At 55.2% G+C, this 14,167-nt stretch overlaps 1 protein-coding gene across 1 annotated transcript in view; it reads left to right on the top strand.

Annotated features, from left to right (window-relative positions):
* C11H4orf50 (chromosome 11 C4orf50 homolog) overlaps nt 1-13,154 on the top strand; it is a 30,220-nt gene extending 17,066 nt beyond the window's left edge. The window contains 5 exon segments of the mRNA XM_058670394.1: nt 5,957-6,130; nt 9,655-9,711; nt 10,628-10,790; nt 10,793-10,860; nt 12,888-13,154. Of these exon segments, the coding sequence (XP_058526377.1) occupies nt 5,957-6,130; nt 9,655-9,711; nt 10,628-10,790; nt 10,793-10,860; nt 12,888-13,136 (711 nt within the window). The 3' untranslated portion in view covers nt 13,137-13,154.
* Nucleotides 13,155-14,167: the final 1,013 nt, after the last annotated feature.

Below are 14,167 nucleotides of genomic sequence, written 5' to 3'. Positions count from 1 at the left end.
CCACTTCTCTGGGCAGTGCTTGGCCTGTAAGAACCCCAGGATGTGCTGCCCAGGTGTCCTGAAGATGTCTCCATGTCTGCAGGGTATTGTTGTTGAGTTCTTTGCATTTAATCATAGCCATCCTCTCTCTTGTTTGAAGTTTCATTGATTTATTTTCATTTGTTTGGAAGAGAGGGAGAGCTCTACCATTTGCTGGTTCACTTCCTTAGCGGTTGTAACAGCTAGGGTGGGGTTAGGCCACAGCCAGGAGCCTGCGACTCCATCCAGATCTCCCGTGCGGGTGGCGGGGCCCACGCACTTGGAACATCTGCTGCTGCTCTCCCAGGTGCCTTAGCAGGGAGCTGAGCTGGATTGGAAGTGGAACTGCTGGGAACTGAACCAGTGCCCCTATGGGATGCGGATGTTGCAGGCCACGGCTTAGGCTGCTACATCACAATGCTGGTCTCTACCTTAGAAATTCCAATGCCGGAGTCTTCTAACGTTTAGCGCCACATATTCTCTTTCTTATTTATTTAATTGTTAATTTTAACCAATTTTAACTTGGTCCATCCCCCGCTGCTTTCCCAGACACACCAGCAGGAGGCTGGATCAGAAGTGAGGCATCGGGGACCTGAACTAGGACTCACAGGGGATGTCAGGGCCACGGGCAGTGCTTGATCCACCGTGCCGGAGCGCCAGCCTCCTTATCATCCATTTTGCCGTCCCTGTTACTTCTATGTGTAATAAATCATCCTGGTCATTGTGATTATTGTTTTAAGCAATCATTAAGCAATAATTACTTGTGTATTTACCTGTTTTGTGGTATTCATTCTTCATTCTACTCCTGTGGGTCTGTTGCCCTCTGCCTTAAGAACTGCAGTGTTACCTAGATTAATTCTCTGATGCTTCTATTTTTGCAAATATTTTCTCATCCTGACTTTATTTTTTTTAATATTTATTTTATTTTTATTGGAAAGTGACATATACAGAGAGAAGGAGAGACAGAGAGGAAGATGTTTCATCTGCTGATTCACTCCCCAAGTGGCCACAATGGCTGGTGCTGCACCAATCTGAAGCCAGGATCCAGGAACTTCTTTTTTTTTTTTAAAAGATTTATTTATTTTTATTACAAAGTCAGATATACAGACAGGAGAGACAGAGAGGAAGATCTTCCATCTGATGATTCACTCCTGAGTGATCACAGTGGCCAGAGCTGTGCCAATCCAAAGCCAGGAGCCAGAGTGACCACAATGGCCAGACCTGTGCCAATCTGAAGCCAGGAGCCAGGAGCCTCTTCTGGGTCTCCCATGTGGGTGCAGGGTCCCAAGGCCTTGGGCCATCCTCAGCTGCTTTCCCAGGCCACAAACAGGGAGCTGGATGGGAAGAAGGCCAACAGGATTAGAACCAGCGCCCATATGGGATCCAGGGCATTCAAGGCAAGGACTTTAGCCGCTAGGCCACGCCGCCGGGCCCAGGATCCAGGAACTTCTTCCAGGTCTCCCACATGTGTGCAGGGTCCCCAGGCTTTGGGCCGTCCTCCACTGCTTTCCCAGGCCACAAGCAGGGAGCTGGATGGGAAGTGGGCTGTCAGGATTAGAACTGGCATCCATATGGGATCCTGGTGCGTTCAGGGCGAGGACTTTACCTACTAGGCCACGCCGCCGGGCCCTCATCCTCACTTTTATGTTATTTTTCATTGAATGTACAATTTTAGGCAGATCAATTTCTCCCCTCTTGGTTTTTATAAGATCTTGTTCTATCGTCTCCTGCCCCCCATAGTTTCATACAGAAGTCAGCTGTCATTGTCATTTATCTGTCCTCTGCTTTTAAGATTTGCTTTTTCATCTTTGGATCTTGATGGTTTGATTACGGAGTGCCTGAGAACAGTTTTACTTGTGTGTGTCCAGCCTTTTCTTTTTCTTCTTCTTCTTCTTTTTTTTTTTTTGTTTGTTTGTTTGTGACTTCTGTCAGACTCAAACAATTCTTGGTCATGATTTCCTCAGGTATTTTCTTAGGTCCAATTTTCCCCATCTCTCTGTATTTTGAAAGGTCTGTCTTACATGACAGAAAGAGAGCTAGAGATTGTGAGAGATCTCCAATCTACTGCCCCATTCCCAGGTGGCCACAATAGCCAGGATGAGGCCAGGACAATGTCAGCAGCCTGGAACTGGAGTCTCACAGCAGTGGCAGGGACCAAGGATTTGGGCCATTATCTGCTGTCTTTCAGGCATATTAGCATGAGGTTGCATTGGAAGTAGAACAGCTGAGGCCCAAACTGACACTCCCATTGCTGGTGGTAGGTGTGTTTGCTGAGCCACAAGACCAGCCCCTCCCTCCCCGTCTTTCTGGATATGGATTCGTTTCCACTATATTCCCTGTCTTTGGGAAGCTCTGTCCATGTCCCCCTTTTGTGCTTCAGTTGATCCAGCCCTCCTTGGTGGTCCTGTAGCTGTGGCTGCCCACAGTCCCCCTAGAATAATTTTCAAGCATCTTAGCAGGTGGCCCAGCTGTCCAGTGCCAGCCATCCTGACCCGAGGAACTGGACTCTAAGCTGAGGGCTGGATGGTTAGAAAGGAGGAGAGGGTTTCAGAAACAGAGAGTGGCTGGGCTGTGGAGCAGGAGGAGGCCTGTTGGTGGTCAGAGCAGCTGTACAGTGGGCAGGGAAGGGTGTGCCAGGAGTGGAACTGGGAAGCTGCCATGAGATGAGCATTGAGGACCCACCCTGTGGTGTTTGGGGAGCCCTTGAGGGTGTTGAATAGGAGGATGCTGTGTTCCCAGTTATAACACAGCAGGGTTTCCCGTCCACTGGTAAATTTGGGAGAACAGGCAGCTACTCCTGTCCGGCCACAAGGTGAGAGATGTGGGGCTGAAAATTGGAGCCAAGGTCCATGATGTTTAGGGTCAGATAGGAGCTCAGGGTGTGGGTTACTGGAGTCAGGGTGGGGGGGCGGGAGTTCAGGGTGGGGGTGCTGAAGTCTGGACGGGGGCACAAGAGCTCCGGGTGGGGGCACTGAAGTCAGGGTAGGGGATGGGAGTTCAGGGTGGGGGCACTGAAGTCAGTTATGCTGGGTGTCGACCTCAGGAGTCACCACCCCTCCCTGCACACTGTGAGTTATAATTTGATTCTCCACTGGCCCTGCCCACACCTTCCTGAACTTCACTGCCTGCTAGGACCCGCTGCACCTCCGGCACTCTCACATGGGGGTTGGGGGAAGCATTCCAGGTGGGACTTGGCCAGACGTGTGTCAGAACTGACCCTACCCACCTGTCCAGCTCTGTGCCCAGTGATGTCAAGGTGGTGGTCGCTGTTGGTGCAGCTGAGGGGTGCAGTTGTCTGGTTTGACAGCTCCGGGAGGCTCACTGTGCTGTGCAGTACTGAGTCCTTCTCTTCCCCAGACAGATCTCCTGGGAAGGTCAGAGTTGGTGCTGTCCCCCAGGCCAAGGGCTGAGTGTGGTCCCAGGGAGCAGGCTGGCCCCACACATGCTGTCCTTCTCTCTAGAACACATGGCGGATGCTGTCTGAGAGCCAGGGACAAAGGCCTCATTTGTGTTCCTGGCAATTGTGGCGTCCAGCTTCCCGAAAGGCCAAGTTGTTTTATAGCCTCAGAGCTGTATTTCATGGTGCCACTCAGGGCCATCTGTTCCTGACGGGCCCAGGCTGGGCATCTTGGCCCATGTGGTAGGAATTTTCTATTCATCAAAAAAAAAAAAAAAAAAAAAGCCACAAACGTATTGCTTTCTGCTTGGTTTCCCTTGTGAATCCAGGAGCCCTGGAGTGGTGCTGACCCCCTCTGCCCTCCACCGGGGCAGCCGCGGTGGCGAGAGGAGGCAGCCCCAGCTGTCGTGGGGGTGTGGGGTCCCCATGTGGAGATGTGGACAAGGGGGCTAAACTTCAGAGAAGCCTTGCTTTGCAGACCCCCAAGTCCCTTACAACTGGAGCTCTTACCAGCTCAGCCCCTGCCCAGGCCCTGTGAATGCGGAGTTCAAGGTGCTCCTACCCTTTGATCCATAATCGTACTCCCCCAATGCCAGAGTCCAGCTCCAGCTGAGTTTGGAACTGGAGAAGGGTGCATGGAGTAGGCGTCGAGAAAAGAAACAGACCACTACAATTTCAGGATCATAATGGACCATGCAAGAAAACTGTCCTCTTTATTTATACAGAAGCCTTTCCACACTCTGGCACCGACTTTCCACACCTGGTCAAGCGGGCATTCCTCAGGATAGTTCTGCCAGTAGTTTCACCTTGAGGCAGGATATCAGCCGTCCTAATCCCATGGTCAGGAAGTTCTCAGTAGACGGCACACATCAATCAGTAACACATTCCTACTACAATCCTCATTCTACAACTTAGTCTTGAATCAGTTAAGGGAGGAAGTGCATCAAAGAAGGAGGGAGCTAAAGATCAAGGAAACAGGGGAAGAACCCTAACGTAGATTCCCACTATACCCAGGAACTTAGCGCCCTTGATTAGCATATGGTCAACGGGGGAGGGGGGGCAGTCGAGACAGCATGAATAGTAAAAGGCCCTTTTGCCAACAGCAACATCAACTTCCAAGCTCACATTGATAGTAAACACCAACTCTGCAGAGGCAGACAATGCCTAAATAGATTACAGAATTCTCAGCGGGGTGGTCTGGTGTCCTCGCAAAGGGAGGTGGACCTGCTTTTCAGATGGTTGTAGAGACATCCGCTGGGCCTTGCCATGCAGTGGGACATTCCTTATGGCCTTTCCTGCAATGGAACAGTTCTTCTCACACTTTCGTGTTCTACACACCTACCGCATGGACCCCAGCACCTCAACCTTGGGATAGGATCACCAGAGGATAGGGCTGGTAGAGAGAGGCCACAGGGCTGAAACTCACAGGCTGTGGATGTTTGTGTTAAGTCTTGAACGTGCCATCTCCAAAGAACGCAGATAGCATTTCTATGTTAGCTGTTGGGAAAGCAGGGCTGGTCTTCACAGACCTTTTCTTGCTTCTGCCAAAACCTGATCCTGTCGGCCGTTTGCTGCAACAGACTTGTTTCCTGTCTCGATGTGTGTGTTCATGGTCTGGGAACCATGAGCTGGAGTTAGTCTGGCCTGCCACTAACCCCGGGCCTCCTCGGGTTGAGATGAGAACTTCCTGCTGACACACTCTGTGGGAGGCAGTGGGGATGGCTCAGCGACCGGTCCCTGCCATCTGCAGCAGGTCTCAGCTCCCCGTCCTGGCTTGGCCGGACTCAGCCCCTGCTACCAGATGCACATCCAGGAGTGACCCAGCGATGGGAGCTCTCTTTCTCTTTTGTCTCTTAGTCTGCCTTTCAAGTAAAAAATTCATGAAAAATCCTATGTGTGGACCAAAACCAGTTTGGTGCCAAAAGAAAGGTATTTTATCATTGTGGATGCAGATCTGTTGTTAAAAACCCAAGCCTGGAAGGTCCAGGGCTGTGGCAGTAGCACCTCCGCTCTGGAGGCTATGCGAGCCTGGAGCTGTCCTCTGTCCCCCTGCCTCCCCGCCGGAAGTTCCTTTTGCTACCCACGTGACATCTGCTGCCCTCCCGTTAGCCCCAAGGAGGGTGGTAGCAGTTTGGCTCAGACTGGGGGAAATCCTGGCCCATCCATGTTTGATAGAGACAGGCAGCTGTCAGGTCCCTTTTGTTCCAGCGTTGGCTTCGGACGCCATGTCCCCTCTGCCTCGCTGTGTGTCTGGATAATGGTGGCTGACATCTAGAACAGGAAAGAAGATTCTAGGATGCCAACCTGAGCCCCACGGGCACGCAGTGCACGCATCATGGTGCAGTAGGGCTGGGCAGGAAGTGCCTGCTGTTTGTGCTGGATAAAGGCTTGCAGCAGTGTCTGCGGTTTCTTTTCCATGGTGAGAAAAACGTAAGCAGATGTAAGAAGTCAGGGAGGGAAGCTGGGAGCTGCCCGTCTCCAAGGCATGTCCTCAGAAGGGGAAAACTTTCAACCCTCCGTCCACATCCGTGTTCTCTGCAGCTCCAGGTCTCAGGGGCCCAGGCTTCCCAGGAAGACCCCGGGATGTGTATCCGTCGCCTCCACCACCAGGTCCTGACCCTGCAGTGTCAGCTCAGAGACCAGGCATCTGCTGGCCGGGAGCTTCAGCTGGCGCGGGACGCGGCCGTGCGGCACCAGGAGGAGCTCCGGGGCCAGGTAGGCCGGGCTGGGCCGGGACCTGCTCTCCCACCTGCTGAGAATGCCCCACACCACAGCAGGTTCCCACAACTCAGCGAATGCCTCAGTGGCCTTGTATCTGTTAAAACTATAACGGGTAGAACAGTTTCCAAAGACAAGCAGGGGCCTGCAGTCGCTGCATGAGCTAACAGGTGTGGCCGTGAAAGTGCTTCAGGAAGCAAATGGAAGTGACATTGTCTTTATCTGAAAGAGTGAGTGAGAGAGAGAAAGAGAGAGAGAGTCTTTCATTTGCTGTTTTTCTCCCTGATTGTCGCACTGACCGGGGTGGGACTATTCTGGAGCCAGGTGCTCCTTTCAGGTGCCCTGTGAAGGTTGCAAGGGCCCAGATAGCTTCCTGGGCACCTGAGCAGGAACTTGGTTGATAGGGAAGCAGGGGAGCTGGACTTGAACCTGCACTGTGCCCTGGGGAACCAGTGTTGCAAGAGACACACACCTTCCAGAGCGGTAAGGAGTCAGACAGGTCGACAGTGTCACCTAGACCAGGGTGAAGAGCTCCTGTCTGTTCAGGGCCTTGGATAAGGTCCTGAAGGTGGTCACATAGCGTAGAGCTCTCTCTGTCTCTCTCACATGTGTGTGTGCACACACGCCACCACCCCCAGAGAGGCCTGCATAAAATTGCTGTTTTTAAGCAATTTCAGTACCTTGGTTGTGGTGTTTTAGAGTTGCACAGGGAACTGGGCACACAGACGAGAGCTTGCCCTTTAGCATTTCTCGCAGCCATTTGCAAATCTAGCAATATCTCCATGCTTGCCACTCTAATGAAGTTGTTCATTTTATTGGATCTGTAGGAATTATACATGATCTTATGTCTTAAAAAGCCCTGAAGACTCCACAGATGAACAGTTTGGTTTGGTGAACAAACTCAGGAACACTGCAGCGCACAAAACCAGCATCCAAGGAACCAGCTAGTGAGTGCCAAGGACAGACCGTCTTTATAAGAAATTCAGAAAGCAGTTGTGAGGGAGGCGTTGGCGATGCGGCTAAGCCGCCGCTTGGGACGCCTACATCAGAATGTCTGTTCCAGTCCCTCTCTGCTTCCGGCCCAGTTCCCTCCTAATGGATTCTGCAAAGCAGCAGGTGGTGGCCCAAGCGTCTGGGCTCCTCCCACCTTCATGGGCAACCCAGATGGAGTTCCAGGCTCCTGGCTTGGGCCTGGCCCCGCCTTGGCTGTGGTAGGGACTGGAAAATTATACCAGTGGATAAATTCATTTTCTCTCTCTCTATCACTCTGCATTTCAAGTAGATGAAAATAATCTAAAAAAACAAAACACCCCACAATTTTTAAAAATAAAAGCAATCCCACCTCCACTAGTCACCACAAAAATTAAATGCTAAGGAATGAAGTTAACCAGTGAGAGGGGACACAGGGCAACAATGCAGAGGGCCATGGGTAGCTCTGAGATGTGGCATTCCTGTGGCTGCGCAGGCGCAGTGGCTGCCCATGGTGTTGTCCTCACTACCAGTTACACTGGGACCACTCACGTGTTCACTACTGCGGGTGGCCGCTCTGGGAGGCGGCTCTTGCTCTCCCTGGCATACTCTGTGATTAAGGGCTTGCAAGGATCTCTCTCTTTAAAGATCTTTTAATAAAAGATTTATTTATTTATTTGTTTATTTTTATTGGAAAGGCAGATTTACAGAGAGAAGGAGGTAGAGAAAGATCTTCCATCTGCTGGTTTACTCTTCAAGTAGCTGCAATGACCAGGAGCCAGGAGTTTCTTCCGGGTCTCCCACATGGGTACAGGGTCGCAAGGTTTTAGCCATCTTCTACTGCTTTCCCAGGTCATTGGCAGGAGCTGGATAGGAAGTGGAGCAGCTAGGACACAAACCTGTGCTCATATGGGATCCTGGTGCATGCAAGGCGAGAATTCAGTCACTAGGCTATTGTAAAGACTTTTTAAAAAAAATTTGCTTGAAATATAGTTATTTCAAGAGAAGAAGGAAATATGGAGAAGAAATACAGAGAGAGAGAGAGAGAGAGAGAGAGAGAGAGAGAGAGAAACACTTCCTTCCACATTTTCTCCCCAAGTGGCTGCAATGTCTGGGCCTAGACCAGGCCAAAGCTAGGAGCCCAGGAGCTTGTTCTGGGTCTCCTGCGTGGGTGCAGGGGCCCAAGCACTTGAGCCATCCTCCACTGCTTTCAAGTGCCTTAGCAGGTGCCTAGATTGGAAGTAGAGTAGCCAAGACTTCAACCAGCACCGTATGGCATGCAGTGTTGCAGGTGGAAGCTTGACTTCCTGTGGCACAATGCCTGCCCCACAAGGGTCTCTTAGGTAATCCACTCATAAACCCCTTAGTAAACACATCATTTGTATATTTTGTGCTCCCATCGGTAGGTTAACCTTTTGCTTTCTTATTCACTTTAAACATTTTTTCCCATTTTATTGGGGGAAAGTGACCACAATAGACTGGGCTGAAGGCAGAAGCCAGGAGCTCTACAGATGCCTCCCTTCTGACCCCCTGGGTCTGTGTCAGCACGAATTGGGCCAGGACAGGGTGCTGCACCAGGGTCTCCAGTGTGAGATGTGGGTGGCTCACAGGAGGGCAGACACAACGGGGGGCGGGGGTGCTGGTGAGAGCTTGCAGGATGTCACTCCCCTGAAGCCCCTTGTATCCCGGATACAGAGCCGTAAGAGCCTGGAAGTGTAAGCTCTGAGGGGCCAGGCCTCCATGGTGTCAGCCTCCCTTGGGCATCAGGGGCCAGCGCAGACTCAGGGGTGAGGGTGGAGTGGGGGACGGACACAGCCACACCTCCACAAGGGTCCCCAGACAGCCTCGGGAGTCTGCATTTACTGAGCACCAAGCAGCAGCCAGGCCCACCTCTCTGCACAGTGAGTGAATCCATGCACCAAGTCCTACCTGCTGTCCTCAACCAGGTGGACCCTGGACCTGATGTCGCCCCTACTTCCCAGGTGGGGAGAAGTGAGGCAGAGAGAAGTGACTTGCACAGGGTCACAGTTCAGGTCTTTGGCTGAGCTGGGGTTATGCCCCAGGACCCTAGCTTGGGGGACCCTGGCTTGGGGCACCCATCAGAGGGGAAAACTGCTGCCCTGTGGCGAGTCAGGGACAGTGTCCTTCCAGGCAGAGGTGACACCGACATGGCCTAGGGACCCACACTTGGAGCCTCTGTCTCCCTCACCCCTGACCTCCTTGGCTTCAGTGCCATGCCCCCTGGGCTCAGAGGATTGCAGGGTGGTGGCCATGCCCCCTGGGCTCAGAGGATTGCAGGGTGGTGGCCATGCCCCCTGGGCTCAGAGGATTGCAGGGTGGTGGCCATGCCCCCTGGGCTCAGAGGATTGCAGGGTGGTGGCCATGCCCCCTGGGCTCAGAGGATTGCAGGGTGGTGGCCATGCCCCCTGGGCTCAGAGGATTGCAGGGTGGTGGCCATGCCCCCTGGGCTCAGAGGATTGCAGGGTGGTGGCCATGCCCCCTGGGCTCAGAGGATTGCAGGGTGGTGGCCATGCTCCTTGCTTCCGTTTCAGCTGGAGAAGCTCCGGAGAAGGCAGCAGGAGGCGGACCTGGCTGTGCCCCCTCTGAAGGTAAGCTACTCCTAGGTCAGTGACGACAGCCCCTCCAGCAGGGCGCTGGGATGCCTTTCCATGACACGGGAGCCAAATGTGGAGTTCCCCAACGCCCGTGCGCACCCAGCATGCCCATGCTCTGTGTCCTCTTCGAGAACCTAGGCTGGAAGGGCTCTCCCGGTGGTGCCTGCCCTCTAGGGCTGGAATTACCACCTAGCCACCTCTTCCCATGGCATTGCAGATCAGGACTGCACCAGGGATCCCCCAGGTCTGCAGCACCTGACTTGTTTCCTACTGTGCAGACCTGGGACACACTGAGGGGAACCCTTGTGCAGGGCCTGAACTCTGGATCAGGTGGGATGGGTGGGCACCCGCCCCCCAGTTCTGCTCAGAGCCCTGTTTACTCTGGGGCCTCTTTGTCCTCGCCTGTTAAGTCGGGAGTGTGAGCCGTTCGGTCCGTGAAGTCGTTCCCACGCCCAGGGCCCCATCAGTTGGACCCCACCTTTGCAGCCATAAGACAGATACCGTGGTCATCCTTCGTGAGGCTGTCAGAGCTAGAGGAGCAGGCAGTGACTAGGATGCTCAGCCCATGGCCTCCCTCCTCCTCTGACCCCTCATTGTCCCAGAGGCAGGGTTTGGTCAAATGATGAGGCAAAAGGGAGCACCCAGGTGCTAAGGGATGTGTGTCTGTCCTGCCTCCTTTATCCTGGCACCCTCAGCAACTCCTCAGCTTGCCCATCTGTACAGCGGTATAGCTGGGCGGTGGCAAGGTCAGTGCCCTGGGGGCCCTGCCAATGTGAGCCTGCCCCGCCCCCCAGCATGCAGAGGGCTGTGGGGAGTCCCTCCTGGGGGCTTTGACGTCTGTGGGGAGGAAGATGGTGTTGCAGGGAGGAGCAGGGACTCAGCCGCATGCTTACCACTGCCTCCCTTTCAGGCCAAGCTGGCTTCCCTGGTGCGCAAATGCAGGGAGAGGAACCACCTCATCACGCACCTGCTACAGGAGCTGCACAGACGTGGGCCCGAGGACCACGCTCTGTCCCAGCTGGCACAGAGCATGGCTGATGACACAGCGCTGGCCGAGTACATGGTCACGTTCCTGGACCAGGACACCCTGGATGCTCCAGAGGTGTGTTCCCATGCACTGAGCTGTCGGCTTCCCTGGGGGCTGTGGGCAGGTCCACTCCATCCCCGTCTACCTGCCTGGCCTGAGCTGCCCCTCCCTTGGCCTGCCTGACTTCTCCTCTGGGCTGCCATGGGGAGGTGCATCTGGGCGTGGCTGGGACAGCACAGAGCGAGCAACCAGGCTGTGGTCCTTTCATGCACACTTGGAAACCTTGCACTTGCTGCCGCCTGGGCAGGACACTCCCTCCACCCAGCCCCAGAGGCTGCTCAGGGAGTGTTTGCTGAATGAACATGACAATAGATTAAATGAACCCTAAAAGCAAAAGAACTCACAGCAGTCAGGAGCCTCCCTGGGGGTCATGGGCAGGGGAAGGGGCCGGTTGTGCACAGGTGCTCCTGGGCTCTGCCTGCCTGGCTGGGCTGTAGGCTCTTCCTCTAGATGCTTGTGGGGCCTGGTTCTACTTCCTATTCTGGCAGAAGCAGATTCCAGCTACGTGTCTGGGTACCTGAAGAAGCGTTTGCCCTGTATGCCTGAGCCTAACCCTAGCCTCTGTCACTGCAGCCACTTGGCCCAGCAGCTGGCTGGAGTCAAGACCAAGGCAGGCTCCGGAGCCCTGTGTCTTGGCTTAGGGTCTCCATTCAGCTTCCTTAAACTGTGTGGTCTTGGACAAGTTGCTTACCTTCTCTGGGCCTCTTTGTCTGCCCTCTGGGACCTCTGATCAGGGCTGGGTGGGGCAGCAAGTGTCAAGTCCTGGCAGCGGTGCTGGCTGTGCAGAGGGCAGTGGGCATTCACTGCTGCCAGGTGAGCCACGGGAGCAGCCAGTGTTGGACTGTCCTTGCCCTACCCAACAGGAATGACATGAGCCTTAAATCATGATGGCTTCTTGTCTCTGCCCTGATCAGGGCAGGGCATCTGCCCACGGTCACCTTCAGTCGGTAGCAGGTGGCAGAGTCCTGCTGTAACCAGTCGCCTGATGCTAGGATGGACTCAGCCCTGGACAAGGTCTACACAGCTGCCCATGTCTTGCTGGGAGGTGGAGGCAGGGGACCCATGACCATACAGGAGCCCCAAACAGGAGCAAGCGGGATGAGGTCAGGTCCCAGCTTGGATCACAGACCCCTGGGGAGAACTCCTGGCTTCCCACCCAGATCCACCTCTTAAAGGGGCTACCTGCTGCAACCCACGGGCATGTAGGGGACACTGAAGTGGGATTCGGGTTGTAACCCCGCCATCCCCCCACGTCAGTGCAGGGACCTCCTCTTCCAGGAGGCCTTCCCAGCTTTCTCTGTGCACTCCCCTCCTGGTTGTGTGGCCCTCTCTGTTAGTTTGGTCCAGGTGTATGAGAACAGGGGCTCCTGGAGTGTGGGGCCAGGGCCAGGTCAGGCGTGGCTTGTGGGGAGGTGTCCAGCAACTGTGATTCCCGCCCTCTGCCTCCTGCTCCTGTGGCGGCCTCTTGGCTCTAAGGGAGCGGAGACACTGCTGCCCCTGCTTGCTGGCTGCCCTCAACTCATGCCGCCTGCGAGGCCCAGTCCCAGGCCCAGGCATGGCCAGTGGAGTGAGAGGCCTCAAAGGCAGGACCCACATCTTCCTGGGGGTGCAGTCTTACAGGGACTGCTTGTGCCTGGCTCACATTCAGGCAGTGGAGCTACAGGGCAGGGGTGTGCCCCCATACAGGAAAATGTGCCTTACGAGAGCTGGTGGGAGGGTTCAAGTGCATGGGAACACCTGTGGGCACGGGTGGGCAGCCAGGAGAGGCCACTTACCTGTGGGGAGGGTCACTCCGTCTCAGCCCTGGCACCAGTACATCTCTCTCATCTTCTCCCCTTTTCCGCTGACCAGGGACATTCAGCAGGGAGGGGTGACGTTGCCAGGACCCTCGGGGTAGAGCTTCCTCAGGCCCCCTGTGCATACCCGGCAGGGGGAGAGAGGGTGCATTGTCATGGAGGAAGGCGGCCAACGGGTCCAACGGACACTGGGTCCAATGAATGTCAGGCAGCAGCATCGCCTCCTTTGGGCAAAGGGTGTGATGGACAGAAAAGCAGAGACCATTTCCTTGTGTTCTTGCCCTCAGCTCCTGCCACCCACCGTGGGACCTGTGTCTGACCCTGCAGCGACCCTGGGGGTTGTGGCTGTAGAGCCAGCATTCCCTGCGCCGTGTCTGCAAGCGAGGGGCGGGCTGCCAGGTCCCACTCTCCCGACCACAGGCCTGCCCCTGTCCTCGGAGCTCCAGAGCCCGGCCAGGATCCTGGCATTCCACCAAGAGCTCAGACGGAGCCTCAGCAGCCACGTCCAGGGCAGCGCAGCACCGCTGGAGGTGTGATCTCCACAGGACCACGCTCTGGCAGGGGCACGGCCCAGAACCCCCTGAGAGCAGGAGGATATCGGTTGTGACCCAAGCCCGCACCTCGTGGCAGGTGCAGACTCGGGGCCTTGAGCTTGCCCTCTGCCTGGCACAGCCTGAGGGGTTGTGACTGTGGCAGGTGTCCAGGCAACAAAGGGGTCATTTTCCAAAACCAGCCGGACACTGTCTTACTCCCAGGGTAAGATGTGCCTACATTTGGTGATGCTTTTTGTTGCTGTAGTGCTAACTGGGATGCCCTGGCATCTCATGGGCAGAGGCCAAGATGTCTTCTGGGACAGAGACGACACGGCCTATGTGTTGGCTGTGTGACGAGGGGAGGCAGGCTGGGGACTGGCCCGTGACGCCCATGCTGCTGGTCACGATGCCGGCCACAGAGAATGCTTTGCTCCTTTCCTACCCCTCCTGTTGGGACAAATTTTGCTGACTCCAGAGAACGTTTGCTTGCCGCCCCGGCTGTTTTACATGCAAGATCATGAAACCCGACCGTAAGGCTCTGACCTGTCCCTCCACACCAAGATCTGGATCGACCCCGACTATGCGCTGGCCAGTGCAGAGCAAGTGGGAAGGAGATGTACCATGCTGTGGGTGCTTGCCCCGTGGACACACAGGGATATGCTCAGGTGCCAGGGATGTGGGAGCAGGCCTGGGGTCTGCTCAGCTTGGGGACTGGGAAGTCAGCCCAGAGGAAGAGCCGGGCAGCAGCCCCAGGCCCAGGAGCTGCTCTATAGGGCTGAGTGGCAGGTGTGCTGGCCAGCGGCAGTGGCATTGCAGGGACGAGACAGGAGACAGACCGTGGCCGTGCGGCCAGAGCAGAGATAGGCAGCGTCCCAGAGCCAGGCCTGGGCCCTGACCCGGGGTGCCCTCAGGAGAGGGGGAGCAGCTGTAGACTGGAAACAGGTGGCCCCCCAGAAGGGCCCAGGTGTGGAGGGGCCTGGGCTCCAAGCGTTTTGATGGAGTTGAGGCTTCTATTCTGCAATGTCTACGCTTCC

Source organism: Ochotona princeps, chromosome 11, assembly GCF_030435755.1.
Source record: "Ochotona princeps isolate mOchPri1 chromosome 11, mOchPri1.hap1, whole genome shotgun sequence".
NCBI classification, from domain to species: Eukaryota; Metazoa; Chordata; class Mammalia; order Lagomorpha; family Ochotonidae; genus Ochotona; species Ochotona princeps.
The sequence above is the reverse complement of the archived record's forward strand: the minus strand, read 5'-3'. Positions and strand labels throughout refer to the sequence as shown.